General features: G+C 45.4%; 1 protein-coding gene across 1 annotated transcript in view; it reads left to right on the forward strand.

Moving 5' to 3' along the window:
* Positions 1-16,894, forward strand: part of BRINP1 (BMP/retinoic acid inducible neural specific 1) — a 175,074-nt gene that overhangs the window by 142,207 nt on the left and 15,973 nt on the right. The window contains exon 7 of the mRNA XM_027616802.2: positions 3,793-4,015. Coding sequence (XP_027472603.1) covers positions 3,793-4,015 — 223 coding nt within the window. The remainder of the gene's footprint in view (positions 1-3,792; positions 4,016-16,894) is intronic.

Below are 16,894 nucleotides of genomic sequence, written 5' to 3' on the forward strand. Positions count from 1 at the left end.
TGCTTTTCGTGGTTAAGAAAATTAATGGTCATGAATTTCAGGAGAAGAAAGTCAGTCTCCCAGGGCCATAAAGTGGATGAGGGGCAGAGTTGGAGCTCGGCCTCCGTGGAGCTTCTAGTGAGTGTGAAAGTCAGACATGACTTTCTGTATATGACCATACAGATAATTAGGACATTTTAATCAGGTGTGTGAAGAAGGAGCAAATCCGTGGAGGGGGAGGTTGAATGTGGCCAGGCAGGTCGGGCAGGTCAGGAGAGGCGAGTTGGGGAAGAGCATCTGAGATGCAGAAATCAGTGGGGGAGTGTATGTCAGCCAGTGGGAGGCCATCCTAAAGTGCCTAGCGGGGAGAGGACAGTGACATTGTTAGCACGATAGTATCGGTGGAGAAAACGGGGAACATGCAGAGATGCCGAGATAGTTAGGCGTGATGTTACATTGGCTAAACGAAGAGATGGGTGTTGAGATTCAAGAGCTTTTCTTAGGTATGTTTGTTAGAGTTTGATGAACGCTGGTACCATTCATTAAGCTAGAACACCTTGGGAGGTTCAGAAAAAAAGACTGTGCTCAGCGTTGGACATGAACACCTTGGGAAGCCTTGAGACTTCCAAGAAGAGATGCCAAGTAAATACTTGGCATTTAATATCAGCTCAGATATCTGCTAAATAAATGGACATATGCAGAGAGCATTACTGTTTTAAAAAATAAAACAACTTAATATTCCTTAAATTTATCACAACAACTTAATATTCCTTAAATTTATCACAACAACTGCATTACAGCGAGTAGTGATATTCCTGCATCCCAGAGGACAGAGGGTGCCAAGACCCAGTGTCTTCCCCAGGGTCACATCATTAGCAAATGACAAGGTCGGTAATGGAATCCCTGGTTCCAAATCCAGAGCCTGTAGCAGCTTCTGTAACTTTATTAATTCTTCTTTACCCCCTGGGCCTCAGTTCCCTCATCTGATAAATGAGAGGACATGTTTGTGGTTTTCATATTTGAATTTATTTAAATTTTTAGCCGAGAAAGCCTTTGATCGAACAAAATCATACCTTGGAGCCGCTGTGCACCCCAGGTGAAAGCTGAGTCGTACTGAGCTGTGTGGGAAAACCACTGGTTTCCATGAACTCTGAGCCCCCAGCCAGCTTGCGGAGCCCACGATGCATGAGCGATTCTGCTCTCCTGCAGCTCGCATGGAGCTGGGACCACCCTATGAACCTGCACCCATCAGTCCATTTAAAATCCCAGGGATTCAGAGAAGAGAGGCTCATGATGGAAATGTGTTATGACCATTATTTGGCCTCAAACAAAAAAAGCATTTGATAAAATGCTTTTGCAGAGAGATTCCACCGATTGCTAAAAAGCAGAGGGGAACGTCAGCTGTGTGCACAAGCAGTAAGGATCCTTAGCATCTAATCCTATTCCCAAGGAAGAGAAACCACTTTCAGTGGGTCAGGAGACACAGCTGAGAGGCTGCAGAAATAATTTCCATGGCACGCTTTCTCCCCATGATAGCACACATGCACTACAGATATCCTGTACTTATCCATTTGGAATGGTTTTACCCATTAAGACAAATCCACCCATCTCCACTTGTATAGGTGGCTTGTGCGTGTGTGTTTTCCTCCTTTTCATTTCAGGCAATGGCCTAAATGCCCCATCCAACCAGGCACTTTGGGGGGATTAATGACCAGCCAAAAGGGAAGAGCCAATGATTCCTTCACAGTCGGAGTGCTGGTGGTCAAATAGAACCAGCCTAGTTTACACACCCAAATGGGGGTCTGTCTACACCTCCTTTGTTGGGAGGGAACCGTTCTACTTCAAGTCAAGAAAATTAAATCATTTTAACTTTTAAATTATATATCCCTATCTGACCCAGATTCAGGTTCATTGAAACGACTGTTCTGTCCTTCGAGGTCAACAGAGCCTTCCACAGGAGGGTGGCATTTCTTCCACGGGGGCAGGGGTGGGCAGCCAAAAAGCATAGAGTCATTAGGGCCAGCCCCCTGCCTCCAGCCAGCTCCCTGAATAAATCAGTCAGCACAGTCGTCCGATACCCTTCCAATCCTACATCGTCACGCATCCCCTGGACACTTTCTGTACGTCAAGAACTATTTCGGCAGAGGCAGTCGATGTCACTCTCTGAAGATTTGCTTGGGGTGCCAGGATAGCTGTTTGACAGATGGGAAAACTGAGGTGTTGAAAGCATGATGGTCTTACAGCTGCTTAGGGGCCAAGATGCGGTTCGGTCTCCTTTTGCATGTCCTACTGTTAATAATGACATGCCGGAAGTTTCGTGGGAGTCCAAGATTCCTGTTTCCAGCACCTTTTATTTATTTATTTTTCTCCCAATATACTGGTCTTCCTTATGTGTTGAGAGTAAGCGTATAATGCTGAGTAAGAGCATAAGATTCAGAGCCTGGCTAGAGTTCTAATTCTACCATTTACTGGCTGTGTGACCTTGGGAAGTCAACTGTCTTCTCTGTGTCCTAGTTTCTATAAAAGGAGGCACTAAAAGTACCCACCTCATAGGTTTGCTGTAAAATCACTTATAATGGGTTAGGTGTTTCAGACTGAGCATGGTGCTTGTTGAAAGCTATGTAGGCATTTTTAAAAAGAAAATGAATGCCTAATGGACCTGAAATTTCCTTATAGGTTTTATAACACGAAGTGGAAGTACTAAGCTGCAAATACATATATGTGTATATATATGTGTGTGTGTGTGTATATATATATATATATATATATATATAATATTAAAAAAACAACAGCTCTGATTTGCGTCCTGCCTCTTGTCACTTGCAGGCTGTTCTACCTTCAGAAAATCATTTCCCCACTCTGGGCCTCAGTTTGGGGAGGGGCCGGGGCCTCAGTTTCCCTCTATGCAGAACCAGAAACCTGGCCTAGAGAACCTCTAAGGCTGTGTCAAGTTGTAGCAAATACTGAAACTCTGAAACACAGAACCACACACTGAGGCAGAAAGCTTCCCCCAGAGACCCAGGATTTGCCCCCATTTCTTCAGCTGGTGTGTCCCCAAAAGGGGACGTGATGTGAAAGGGTACACAGACAACCTCCGGCGGGACTGGATCACACAGTGGGGAGCTTGACCTGTCTCAGTTCTCGTTCAACCCTGCAGATGACACCAAAGAGAACTTGGGAGTTGGTGCTAATACACCTTTAGCACCTATCACTCACGACCTTCCTGTATGTCTCAAGGAGAGTGGGCGCAGGGCCTTGAGCAGGCAACGCTATCGGTCCAGGATCTCTTAATACGGTTTTCATCGTATTTGCATTTCCAGCTTTATTTTTTTTAACTTTATTTTATTTTATTTTTTTATTATGTACAATTAGTCCAGCTTTATTTTTATAGCTCCCATTCTATTGAAAGCATGTGATGCAGGTTTCCTTAAGGCAGAATTGGATACAAAAAAAGTGGTTTAATTGATTCAAAGAAAATATTAAGTAAAAAGAAGTACAAATGAGATGTGACTATCATTATCAAGCTGGCGTGCAGATGACCGGAGTTTGGGAAGCCCTGTTTTCCGTGGGGATGCAGGCTGCAGATTCACTCCCATGAGAGCAAAGGAAAAGGACCTTCCTGAAAGTGGAGTGGCCCTTGCACAGCGTGGTCAGAGCAGAGCGGGCTGGAGCAGCAGTGTTCATGGGCCTCAAAGGAGGAAGTTTTATTTGCAAACCTGCTGTGTTGGTAGGTGGGGCTGAGCATGAGAGGCAACCTCAGATGGGGGCTGCCCCACGCTCAGCCCTTCTCTCTTGGCCTTTGTCTCTTGCTAGATGAGTTTAAATCCTTTATGAAGCGTCTCCCCAGCAACCACTTCCTGACCATCGGGAGCATCCATCAGCACTGGGGCAACGACTGGGACCTGCAGAACCGTTACAAGCTCCTGCAGAGCACCACCGAGGCCCAGAGGCAGAAGATCCAGCGCACGGCCCGCAAGCTCTTTGGCCTTAGCGTCCGCTGCCGCCACAATCCCAACCATCAGCTGCCTCGGGAGAGGTAAGTGCGGCCCCCACCTGCCGCCTCTGCAGGCTCAGACCCGGTGCTAGCTTCATCCTCTTGTTGCCCCGGGGGATGCTGGGCGCAGGGTGCACTTCCCGGTGGCCAGCCCGGCCTTGTGTGGTCCAGACCGACCGTTTTCTGGATCATCTCTGACTTCTCTGCTACTGTTCTGGCTATCCTTGGATTTCTCGCTGTTTCCTGAATATGCCCTGAACTCCCAGCCTCCGTGTTCTGTCTGATCCATCGGACTGTGGAAGGGAACCGACCATAGCCCTGACTGCCATGTGACATTCTTCTCGTTGCTTACAGTGTATTATCTATTTAATTTTAAAATTACTCGACAAGGCAGATTTTAGCATCCCCATCTTTCGTGGTGAAGAAACTGGGTTAACTCATCAGTCAGCTAGGAATGGAGGGTCTTTGATGTGAGCCTGGAGTCAGTAGAACAAACAAGGCACAGACCAGGAACAATTTAAGGAGGCCCTCTGTGGTTGGGTCCTGGAGTGCAAGGTTCTCACCTGAGAGTGAGAGCCTCCTTAAATGCCTGGACGCTTCACTTGCCTCCCTCTGGGCTGTAAGACCAAAGCTCCCTGGTCTTCAGAGATCTCCAGGTTTCTTTACTCTCTCTGGAACCCATCAGGAAGGAGCCGGGATTCAAATCCAGGCCTTTCAGACTCCACTTTCCCAGGGCATGTATGAGCTGCTTCTGGGCGTTTCCTCTAGCAGGCCCCCAAAGAGGTCACTAGCCAGCAGAAGGCAGGCTTGGGGGCTGCGCACCCAGCTTCAACCAGCACAGCTCTGCCTTTACTCATTCCATATGTGGGGGTTAGGGGATCAGCTTTATTCAGAGAAAAGAGATCCACTTCATACAAGAGTAAGGCTAAGGGGTGCCCGGGTGGCTCAGTAGGTTAAGCGTCTGACTCTTGGTTTCAGCTCAGGTCCTGATCTCCTGGCTCCTGAGATCAGAAGCCCTAGGTTGGGCTCTGCCCTCAGCAGGAGTCTCTCTGTCTGCCTCTTCCTGTGCTTGCTCTTTCGCTCTCTCTCTCAAATAAATAAATCTTTTAAAAAACTAAACAGAAGAGTAAGGCTAAGTCACATTTCCTTAACAAGTTCGCTGCCAGCACGTGTTTATATATATAGGATTGTTACGTCCATTGCACAGATCAAAGAGCAAGCGCAGAGAGGTCAAGTAATTGGTACAGAACTACAGTGTACATCAGCAGATCTCAGCTGGAGATGATTGTGTCCCCAGAGAACCATTGGAAATGTCTGAAGACATTTCTGAGTATCATAATGGTGTGGGCGTGCTACTGCAACCTTGGCAGTCCCCACACAAAAGAATCATCCTTCTCCAAAAAGTCAACAGTGCTGAGGTTTGGAAGCCCTGCCCTAAGAGGAAGAGACAAGCTCCCCTGGCTCTATGATTCTAAATAGTGTGTTCTTCGTCATCCAGCTCTACAGGTACTCAAAGATTAAAGACCACTACACTCTCCTAAGCATCTCCCTCATTCCAACCACCCCCGTGCACCGCTCATCTTCCTCTTATTTTTTCAGACTCTGATCAAATGTTGCCTCCTCCATGAAGTCTTTCTGATTGCACCAGCCAATCCAGAAAGCTCCTTATTTTAAATCTATCTACATGACTTTAAAGCCCCTGCCCGTCTTCCCTATTTCTCCACCATGAAATCTCCTCCTTTATACACTTGTCTGCTCATCTCCGTTTTTCCCATTCCTTCCAACTCTGAACCCATTGCTTCACACCTAGTTTATGAACCAAATAGGATTTGCTCTGCCCGTTGCTCACTTGTTGCAGTGCCCCAAGAGCAGGAACTAGGAAAGGGGTCCAGTCACAAAACAGCTTCCTTGTCGTCTGCAGCCTGTGCCCAAACCGCCACCATGAGCAAGTGCCTAAAGGGGATTCCATCTAGGCTTCTGTCATGTGACCTGCCTCAGGTACAGCAGGGGGTTCAGATACGAGCACAGCAAACAGTGCTGTGAAGGATGTCTTTCAGAGGAGGGGTTTCTGTTAACAATCATGGAAAGCTCTCTCTCTCTCTCTATATATATATATAGATATAAATCTATATATCTATCTATATATATATAATTAGCTTGGCAGGGCTGCCATAGCGAAGTGCCACAGACCGAGTGGTTTAGACACCAGAAATTTATTTTCTCATAGTTCTGGAGGCTGGAAGTCTAAGATTGCTGTGTCAGCAGAGTTGGTTTTCTTCTCAGTCCTCTCTCTCTGGTTATACATGGCCGCCGCCTCCCTGTGTCCTCACATGGCTTTCCCTCTGTGCCTCTCTGTGTCCCAATCTCTTCTTATAAGGACACCAATCCTGTTGGGTTGAGGCTCACATCAATAACCTCATTTTAACTTAATTACCTCTTCAAAGTCCGTTTCTCTCCTCAGAGGAATGGGAAGAACACCAAACAATCAGGGGGCTAGATCGCGATCCCGCCTTCCCATTAGCAAGCTGTGAGACCTTCGGCAAATCACCTCCCTATTCTGAGCGCAGATGTCCACATCTCTTCCCGTGCAAGCTGTCGGGCTAGAAATGTCCCGCCGCCACCAGCACCTTCAAACAAAGAACTCACAGTATTGCCCTCTCTCCTGAGATGAGAAAACTTGCCGTAATCACAGCATCCCTCCTCTACTCACCTGGGGAGGGTGTCTAGAATTTCACCTTGGCAAGTCAGTCAATTATGTTCATTTAACAAGTATTGAATGCTGGGTGCTGGGGGGTGCCGGGCGCAGAAACTTGGCTCTGCGTGGATTCCTCTGAAGCCTTCCCAGGAGAGCTGAACCTCCTTGCTGGTTGTGAGCTGCTTCCTGACATCCGAATCGGAGACTTTAATGAATGTTTCTCACACCGGCAGGCAGCGCACCTCCCCGCCACAGACTGGTGTCAAAGGCTAACACAGGGGACCTTGGGCCACTGGGGCTGAGCAAGCTGGAATTTGCAAATGAGTCCATTGCTCTGCTGCAATTTGTCTGTGAGCCAGGCTCCAGGGAAGAGGAGTCCACCAAGCAGATGCCATCGCTCCCATGGGTCAGAGGGATTTTTACATGCGTCGCAGAGGGGTGGTGGTGTCGAGGCAGGGGTGGGACAGGGAAAGAGCACAGGGCTTTAACCACATGCGGACTGGGTCCACATCCTGGCTCCATCGTCCACCAGCCACAAGGCTCTCTGTCAGTCCCTGCACCTCCCTGGTGACATGGGTTAATAACACTTGCCTTCGGGTTAAGTATGAGGATGAAGATTGAAAAATTTTAAGAAGCCTATAAAATGCCTGGCTCCATTAAGAGAGGGGTCGGGGCAGGGGCGGAGAGAAAGAGAGTGCTATCACTTTATATATGTATTCTAAAGGCCAGGCACTGTTCTAAGCACCTTAGGTGAATTAGCTCATTTCCACCTCACTGCAACCTTAGGAACTAGGTACTTTCACTATCTTACTATTTCTGTTTTACAGGTAAAGGAATTGAGGCACAGAGAGTTTAATAATATACCCAAGGCCAATAAATGTTAATTATTTTATTGTTACTTCAAAGAGGTGTTTACCTATAAAATTAAGTGGTTGGTCAAGTCTAGGTAATCGGGGCTTAGTTTTAAGGCATCCTGGAACCTTAACACGGGGCTGGAAGGCAAAAGGGGCACATTCTGGTTATCCACTGCTGTCAACAAACTCACCCCAAGACTTAGTGGCTCAAAGCAACACTTTATTATCAACTGTCATGATTCTGTACGTTGATGGGGGCACAGCCGGGGGTCTTTCAAGTTGGCTGGGGCCAAGCTCCTTTGAGGGCTTGACTGTACTGGACGTCATGCCCATGGCTGGCAAACTGCTGGCTCTCGGCTGGGAGCTCAGTGAAGACTGCCAGGCAGACTGCCTACACGTGCCCTGTCCATGTGGTCCAGGCTTCCGGCAGTGCGACAGCATATTCAGACCAAAAGGAAGCTGTTCAACTTCTGTCTTAGCTCTGGATGTCAGACAGAGTCCATTCCGCCATATTCCGTGGGCCAAAGTCCAGCCCAGATTCAAGGGAGTGGATATTGGGGGCTGTGGGTCTTTGGGGGCAGAGGGAATCTTTTTTGGAGATAAATTGTGTATAAATAGAGCTAGAGGTGACCATCTTATATGTAGGGCAACTAAGATTAATTATAAAACCATAGCAGCCTCTTACTGAGCAGCTATTATAACAAGCAGGAGAGCTGGCTAAGTATAAAGATTCTAGAGTCAGACTGCCTGGGTTCACAGCCCAGGTTGGTCAGCTGCTTATCCTGTAACCCTGGGGAAGTTAGCACCAGCTTTGAGCCTCAGTTTTCTCATGTGTAGAATGGGGCTAATAATAGCACCAATTTCTTAAGGCTGTTTTGAAGATTGGATGCTTTAACCCACATAAAATGCTTAGAGCAGTGTCTGCCACATGGAAAACACACAATATATGTCAGCTATTTTCCTTATTGTTATTTTTACCAGGCACTGATATTTTGCATGTAAGTTAGTTAGCCCATGGTAATACTCAACAAGTCTAAGTGTTGGTAATGATGACATATTTTATTATATATATATATATATATATATATATATATATATATATATATATATACTATCTCTACAAAGTTGATTGCCTTATAGATGAGGGAACTGATGAGGCAGAGATGTAATTAACTTGCCCAAGGTCACAGGGCAGGTAAGTGGCAGGATTGGAACTGTCTTGCTCTCTTATTGGTGGGCTTGCTGGTCAAGGGCTGGTACAGGCTCTGAGCAGTGTGCAGAGGCAAAGGGACACCATGGTTTGAGTGTATGATGATACCAAAGGCAGGGTTAGCTCATTAAGGTCATGGGGGTGGTGATGGATTGGGATTAGAATTTTATAGGCTGGAATGTAGTGTGCTGAGATTTAGGAAACGGCCCCAGCCGTGGAACCCTGAGTCATCAACTCTGGAGCCCAAGCAGACGACCTTATCAGGCAGCAGCAAATTGTCCCGTTTTATGAGTATCCAGGAAGTTAAGACACAGAGATGTTAACTGACTTGCTGGAAATCACACTGCAGGTAAGAGGCAGGATTCAAACCCTGGCAGTCCTTTCCTGTAACCTCTGGGGTCTCCTACCTATTGCCAAGGAGGATGGTCCAGGGAGTTCATATCCCCTGCCTAGACTATGAACCACATGGTGATGGAAATCACTCCACTCTCCTTGCAAAGAAGGGAAGGAGGACAGAGGGATGGAGAGAGGGAGGGGGAAAGGAAAAAAAAAAAGAGGAAGGTGGGAAGGAAAGGAGGGAAGAAGGGAGAAGGGAGAGCATAGAGGAAGGTGGGAAGGAAAGGAGGGAAGAAGGGAGAAGGGAGAGCATAGAGGAAGGTGGGAAGGAAAGGAGGGAAGAAGGGAGAAAGGAGAGCATAAAGCAGCAGAAAATCAGCTTGGCCAGCGCCGAATTCAGCAAGCTTCTGTGCAATTCCATAAATGTTGACTGACCACCTGGCCTCCCAGCCTGACACCAGACCCTGGAAGGCACTTAAAGAAACAAGCAACAGGGCATTTGTCCTCAAAACGTCATTATTTAGTGGCAGGGTGTGCTTTTGAAAAGGACACAGCTTTGAACCAGAGGACCTGAGTTCAGGTCTCGGCTCTGCCCTGTATGGGCTTGCATGGGCCACATTAAATCCATAGTGGGTCTATAGCAGGTGCCCCAGAGGACACTGGGTGCAAAACGTGTGCCTTGTGGGGGCAGGTGCAGGCTGAGCAATGAACAATGACACCTCACCTTTCACCAGAGCAGCTCTTTATATCCATTTTCTTTTTCTTTTTTTTTTTTTTTTAAGGTTTTATTTACTTATTTGACAGAGCGACACAGCGAGAGAGGGAACACAAGCTGCGGGAGTGGGAGAGGGAGAAGCAGTCTTCCCGCGGAGCAGGGAGCCCTGACGTGGGGCTCGATCCCAGGACCCTGGGATCATGACCTGAGCCGAAGGCAGATGCTTAACGACTGAGCCACCCAGGCCCCCCATATCCATTTTCTTTATGGGAAGTCTGAATTCGAACTCACTTAGGAAAATAAGAGGATCTTTTTTCCTTAAACAATTTGAAAACACTGGACTCCTTTACCTTGAGGTCTTGCCTAACTGTAGGAGAAATATCACTCAGAGGGACTGAGAGAATCACAGTTCAACTCCAAAATATTGATATAAGATCGGTAATTAAATCTTAGTCAGTTTTAATGAGTAGCCTGTAGTTCAAACTAAGATCTTTTGCCCCAAATTAAAATGGCCTTTAAAAAAAAAAAAGATTTTATTTATTTATTTGACAGAGGGCAGGAGAGAGAGCGAGAGAAAGCACAAGCAGGGGGAGCAGCAGAGGGAGAGGGAGAAATAGGCTCCCCACTGAGTAGGGAGCCCGATGCGGGGCTTGATCCCAGGACTCTGGGATCATGACCTGAGCCAAAGGCAGCCACTTAACTGACTGAGCCACCCAGGCCCCTACAATGGCCTTTAAACTGTGTCTCCCAGAATCTATTGTACCCCCTTTCCAATCTATGTTCCACGAGATAGTCAGAATTATTACTTAAGAAGCAAATTCAGTCTCGCTGCATCCCTGCTTAAACTAATCACTGCTCTTAGGAGGAGGAGCAAAATCTTAAACTGACCTAGATGTCTGCCACAATCTGGCCCCTGCCTACCTCCTCCCTCTCTGTTGCATGCTCTTCTTGGCTGCCACGGCTGCAACCCCGCGAATCTTTCATTTCACTAAATGCGCATGCTTCCTCCCACTCCACAGGGCTTCACACAGGCTCTTCCCTCTTTCTGGAATGTTCTCTCCTTTTCCTCCACTGTAGTAGCTTCTGCATATCTTTCAGATCTCAGCTCCGAAGGCTGTGTTCCTTGCATTGAAAGAGTGTTGGGACCTATTTGATACGATTTCCTAACATCCTGACCTCCCAAATGAAGCCCCAAACTTCAGTTTACTGTGACACCTTTGGTTATATATTTATTGACGCCTATCTGTCTTATGAGCCCGACAGCCCCAGGCAAGTGTCTGTAACCACGTTCTTGGACCACTTTAACACCCTAGTCTCCTAGCATGGGAATCAGCACACAGTAGCTGTTCAAAAAACATTGTTCACTGAATGGACAAATAAATTATTTTCTACTTGGAATGGGGTCCCCAAGGCATGGCAACATAATATTTTACAATTGTGTCCTGTTGCCATATAAATAATTTGAGGATTTTTTTCCACATATACTGTGTATGGTTAGATTGCCTTCCTCATTCATAAGTGAAGAAAATGAGGCCAGAGGGGGTGAAATGACTTGTCTAAGGTCACTCAGGGAATTCGTGAATACACCAGTATTAAAACCGAGGCCCTCAGACTGTGACAGTCCAAGCAGTATGGTCAGATGGAAACTGCAGGTGGAGATTGTCTTCAGCTGACCTGGATCCAAATCCTGAAAGTATCTCTTGCCACCTGTGTGACTTTGTGAAATGTACCTTATTGAAGAAAAAGAGAAAAAAGAAGCAACGAAAGGGGGACAAAAATAGGCACGTCCCAGAGTCTATGAAATTCAATGAGATGAAGAAAAATCCCCAGCGCTGAGTAGGTATTTAATGTCACTGTGATTTGGTGTTTCTTTGCTGCATGCTGTCACCTGATTTTTGTAGAGGTTAGAGTATTACAAGGCAACGCAGATCCATGGCACTTTAACTTGAGGGCGGGCAGTATAATTATTGGCATTTTCTGATGACTCTTGGTCTTTGGTTTATTTTTACTTCTCATAGTCACATGGCCTTGACCCAGCGGTCCAGACCTTCGCCAAGCACAATGTGATATGCATTGTTGAGATGAAAATCTCTTGGGGGCGCCTACCTCAGGCTCCAACCCTGGGGCCATAGCTTCTGAACCCACGTCAGCTTTTAACATATTTCCTGCTCCACACGGTACTTAATTGGTGTCTGTGGAAAGATTCTGGCTACCAAGATAATCGTTAGCCCTATTATGATGACCGTCCTTATCCACACTGGTTTTGATTCTTCTCTCTGAACCCTATACTTACTCACCTCGGGATTTAATCTCCATAGACTCCTGCAGTGAGGCAGAGGGATAGGACTCCTTATATTTTATTGAAGTCAGGTTCAGTTTATTAGACAGTCTCTGCTCTGCTACTTATTACATGTGTGATCTCCACAAATCTCTAAACCTCCCTGAGCCCTCTGTTTCCTCATCTGTAGGCTCAGGATAATAAGAATAGCTACCCTGTAGAGCTGACGTCCCAGTCAATTTATAGGATATATGTGAAAACTCTTCGTAACTTATAAAGAAATGTGCGGATACAGTATTAATGTAATCAGGAGCACAGGGGTAGTCAACCCTAGATATGTGATGAGGACACTGTTTCTGCCCCCAAGAAATGGATGTTTCCACTGGAGGAGACAAAGCACGAGCCCAACCACATGTAACAATACAGAAGAGAAGCAACGTAATTTAAGATACCTAAGACTTCACGATCTAGAGTCTGGTAGGCCAAGAAGAAGGTACATTTACTAACAATGTAAACTTGGCACGGTATTAAGGTATCTGAGCTTCATTTTTCTAATTGGTGTGGTAGAGATAAAAATAATACCTAATGTTGGAAAATCAATAAAAGAACATGTATGCCACTTTTAGCATATAGTAAGTTGTCAAAGCCCGTGGCTCCTTATCAGACAAAATTAGAGACCAAAAATTTGTCAGTTAATTGCAAAAGTTAAGTTAAAAATAGGGAATCCTAAAATGTATATACATGCCGCACATATCTAAACACATTTTATTTTTACTTAAAATATATACATGAATATTCCTTGGCCAGCCTTTTGAAGTAGGGCCAGAATCTTTTTTGAGGGTGCTGGTATATTCTGTTTGACATTTTACTGGCTTTCTTGCATAAACCACACCCGTCATTGTATAACATTTCCAACTTCTGTTTATTCAAAGTGGAGCAACAGTTTAAAGACTCTTAGGAAACATTCTAAACATTTGTAGATTTTCATGTCCCCTCCTAATCATTTTCAGGTACTTCTTTATTTCAATCGATGACATTTTTTTTTCCCCAGCAAATGTCTTTCTAGAATTTTTTCATAAAATTCAAATTAGTTTCCACAGAAAAAGACAGCTCATATTTAATTGGTTTATTTGACTTAGACTTCCATGATCTAATCATGGCAAATACAACTGGCATAAGCAGATGTGAGAACAAGCGTGCTTGTTACTTGGAGGGAACAGAGGCATGTGGGCTTTGTCGGCACATAACCAACCAGTCGTGGGTATTCAGTGAGCATCACACATTTATTTATTCAGCTGTGTGGCGAGTCACTCGTGTGGAGGTCAATTACACGAGTTTGTCCTGAGACAGAAGCTCTTACTCCTACTAACTTGCCACCGTTAGTGGAACAACTTGCTCAAGGTCATACAGTAAGAAAAAAAAATAATGATAATAATAGTTAACATACATACCAGGCACGGTTTTAAGCGCCTTACGTTTATTTACTCATTGCATCCTTACAACAAGTCTATAAAGTAGATTCTATTATGGTTCCCATTGTAAAAACAATTTGCATACCAGTAGAGCTAAGAAGGGAGAGAAATGCGTCCCTATTGGGGAAGACCGGAGAATCCCCTCGCCTCTTGGGCTGGATTAATCTATTCATCCTTTAACTTTCAGATCAAACCCCCATTTCTTAGGGATGATTGCCCAGACACACTGGACCAGTTTGCAGTGTCCTACGGGATGTCTTTACTACATCCCGCATGGCAGTTTCTTCCAACACTTGGCCCATTTGCAACCGTGTGTTTCATCCCAGACATCCCCGTCTTGACCACAGATTGCATGAGGGCAGTGACCAACGTCTCCACCCCAGCTCCCAGTGACAGATAAAGTTGCCCAGCCCACAATGATACAGTGCTTACTGAGGGAGCTTTTGAGATGGAAGTTGCATGCAGGATGATGATGCTTTGCACTTGGGGTGGAGAGAATGGTTTTCTATTCCAAAAAACAGCATATCAAGAATTGACTATAAGATTAATTTCATCCAGAGTGGGGAAATCAGAAAACAGTGCAGAAGAAGAAAGAACATGAGTGCACGGGCTTTGGAACCAGACAGTCTGATGTTAAATCCTGGGGGTGAGCTGTGTGCTCAGTGTCTTCTGGTCCTAAGCGCCATCATCTGTAAAATGAGGATAATAACAGAACGTTCCCCACCAAGTTACTGTAAAGATTACCCAAGATATATATGCAGTGTTCTTAGCATATATAGGTGGTCAATTAACATTAACTCTTAGTATATTTGTCCTAGTTGTTATTAAGATTAGACCTGTATGTTGAGATGAAACTATGGAGGAATTGAATACTAACTATGGAATTTGTATATTATCATTTAGCTGATGAGTAGCTATTGGGAGAGAAAAAAAAATTAGAAGGAATGTTCTGGTTTAGTAAATGTTCTCTGCTAGCCATTTGAAATATGAGCTAGAGAATCAATGGACTTTCTCTCCCAGGTGTAAAAGGATTCACTATTTCTTCCCTGTGTTGACATGAGCTTTACCACTGATCTGTGGATCACAGCAGTGGCTTTCAAGCTGGAGTGGGCATCCTGATCACCTAGAGGGTTTTTTGAAAAATAGATTGCTGGGCCCCACCCCCAGGGTTTCTGATTCAGCAGGTCTGGGATGGTTCCTAGGTCCCAGATGATACTGATGTTGCTGGTCTGGGGACTACACTAACCTTGGCTTGGAATATTCCCCTCACTGCCGTAAATACATTGTCCCCTCACTAGTAGAAACTAAGCAAGAATGAATTCCCCTAAGTGAATCCTATAGGATATTGTGATGTGCGTGGGGGTGGGGGGTGGGGTGGGGAATGAAGTGATGTCTTTGATTGAAAAAGTTTAGAAAATGTTGAATTAAAAAAAAAAAACCCTAAATAGAGATGAGGTCATAGGCATAAGTTTCTCAAACTTATTTGGCCACAGAACTCTTTCTTCTTGAAGTTTCTCAAGAGATTGCGTCCCTCAGTACATAGCCTTAGAAAAGAGGGCTTTACACCAGATTAAGAGGCAATGACCCAGATTATTCTGGTGTGGTGCCACAGGCATCCCTCCTGTCAACAGATCCTCAACCTTCAGCTTGTCTTCTTTGACTTGAGTTCCTGACACCTGTTGAAGCAGATGCTAATGGCTTTGCATCTCAGTAGGCACCACTCCTGCTGAGAGGTGGTGTGACTGCTAGCCAGAAGAAGCCAAAGTAACAGCAGGAAGGTACTCAGTTTCTGGTATAATTAGAGAATAAATTTACCCCATTAGGCTTAGGGACATTCCTAACCTTTCAAAGTAAACTAAGACAGATACCTTAAGTACAGGTTATCTTACTTTGCAGAGGACTTTCTTGTCAATGATGTGATTTGATCCTTATACATAATAACCTGTCTGGGAGCTACAGCAAGGATTAGTCTCCCCATTTGCAGGTAAGAAAACTGAGGCTCACAGAAAGTCATGACTGGCCAAATGTCCTGCAATAATACTCCTTCTGTTGTCATCTTTGGCACAGTTCTTTGTTCTTGGCAAAGAATATTTACATTAATCTTTGTACTGAATCTTCATTTATTCATCCATTCATTCCTTCATTCAACAAATATTTAGTGAGTGCCGACTAGGTGCTGGGAACTATGTGAAGGGTAGTGGTGGGCTGGTAGACAAGACCAGGGGTGTTTTACCCTAGGAATCTGAGGCTCAGGAAGGTAAATGACCTAAAATTATGCCATCATAAAATGTCATCGCCATCAGGGAATCTACATGATCAGCTGATTTCTTGCTGCCATTTATTAGAGAGTAAAATGAAACCAAGCAGAGAAGTGTGTTGGCCAGAGAAGCCCGTATTAGTTTGGCATTGCTTTGTAAAAAAGTACCACAAATTTGGAGGCTTAAAGCAACACATGTTTATTATGTCACAGTTTCCTTGGGTCAGGAGTCTGGGTGTGGTATAGCTGGATCTCTTGCCCATACCTCACAGGCAGAAATAAAGATGGGGAGGTTCTGGGGCAGAACCCACTTCCCAGCTCATTCAGGTTGTGGGCAGAATGCACTTCATTGTGGTTGGAGGACTGAGATCACCATTTCCTTGCTGGTTGTTGGTCAGGGTTTACTCTTAGCTCCCTGCATGTGGATTCCCCCATCTTCAAAGGAACGAAGGTGCCCCGGATCCTTCTTATGCTTCAGATCTCCGAGCTCTCGTTCTGCTAACAACCACAGAAAGCTTTCTGCTTGTAAAGGGGCACGCCTGATGAGATGAGGCACACCTAGATAACCTACCTCTTTTTTAGGTCAACTGTGCCCATTAGCGGAACACAGTCATGGGAGAGGTACCCTATTATTTTCACAGGTCCTGAGGATTAGTGCCTGGAATCTTGGGTAACGAGGGAACATATTTAGAATACTGCCTAGTACAGTAACATAGGCTGGTAGTAACGGAATGGGGAAGAGATAGCCTCACTTCTCTTTGGGGCTCATGGTATAGAGTAGTTGGAATATCTATTGCCTATGTAATAAGTCGACCCAAACTTAGAGGCTTAAAGCACCAGTCGTCATATTATGCTCATGATCTACGGGTCAGCAATTTGTGCCCGGAACTGGCTGAGCAATTCTTCTGTTCACACGGAGTTGACTTGAAGTCACTCATTGGTATTCAGCTGGCAGCTGGGTTGGGCTGGAGGTTCCAAGAAAGCTTCACTCCCGTGTCTGGTGCCTTGGAAGAGATGGCCAGAGGCTGGATTCGGCTGCACACCTCTCCCTCCCCAGGGTTTCTCCATGTGATTGTGGCAGTGGGGTGGTCCGATCGCTTGTAA

This window comes from Zalophus californianus, chromosome 13 (genome assembly GCF_009762305.2).
Source record: "Zalophus californianus isolate mZalCal1 chromosome 13, mZalCal1.pri.v2, whole genome shotgun sequence".
Classification (NCBI taxonomy): domain Eukaryota; kingdom Metazoa; phylum Chordata; class Mammalia; order Carnivora; family Otariidae; genus Zalophus; species Zalophus californianus.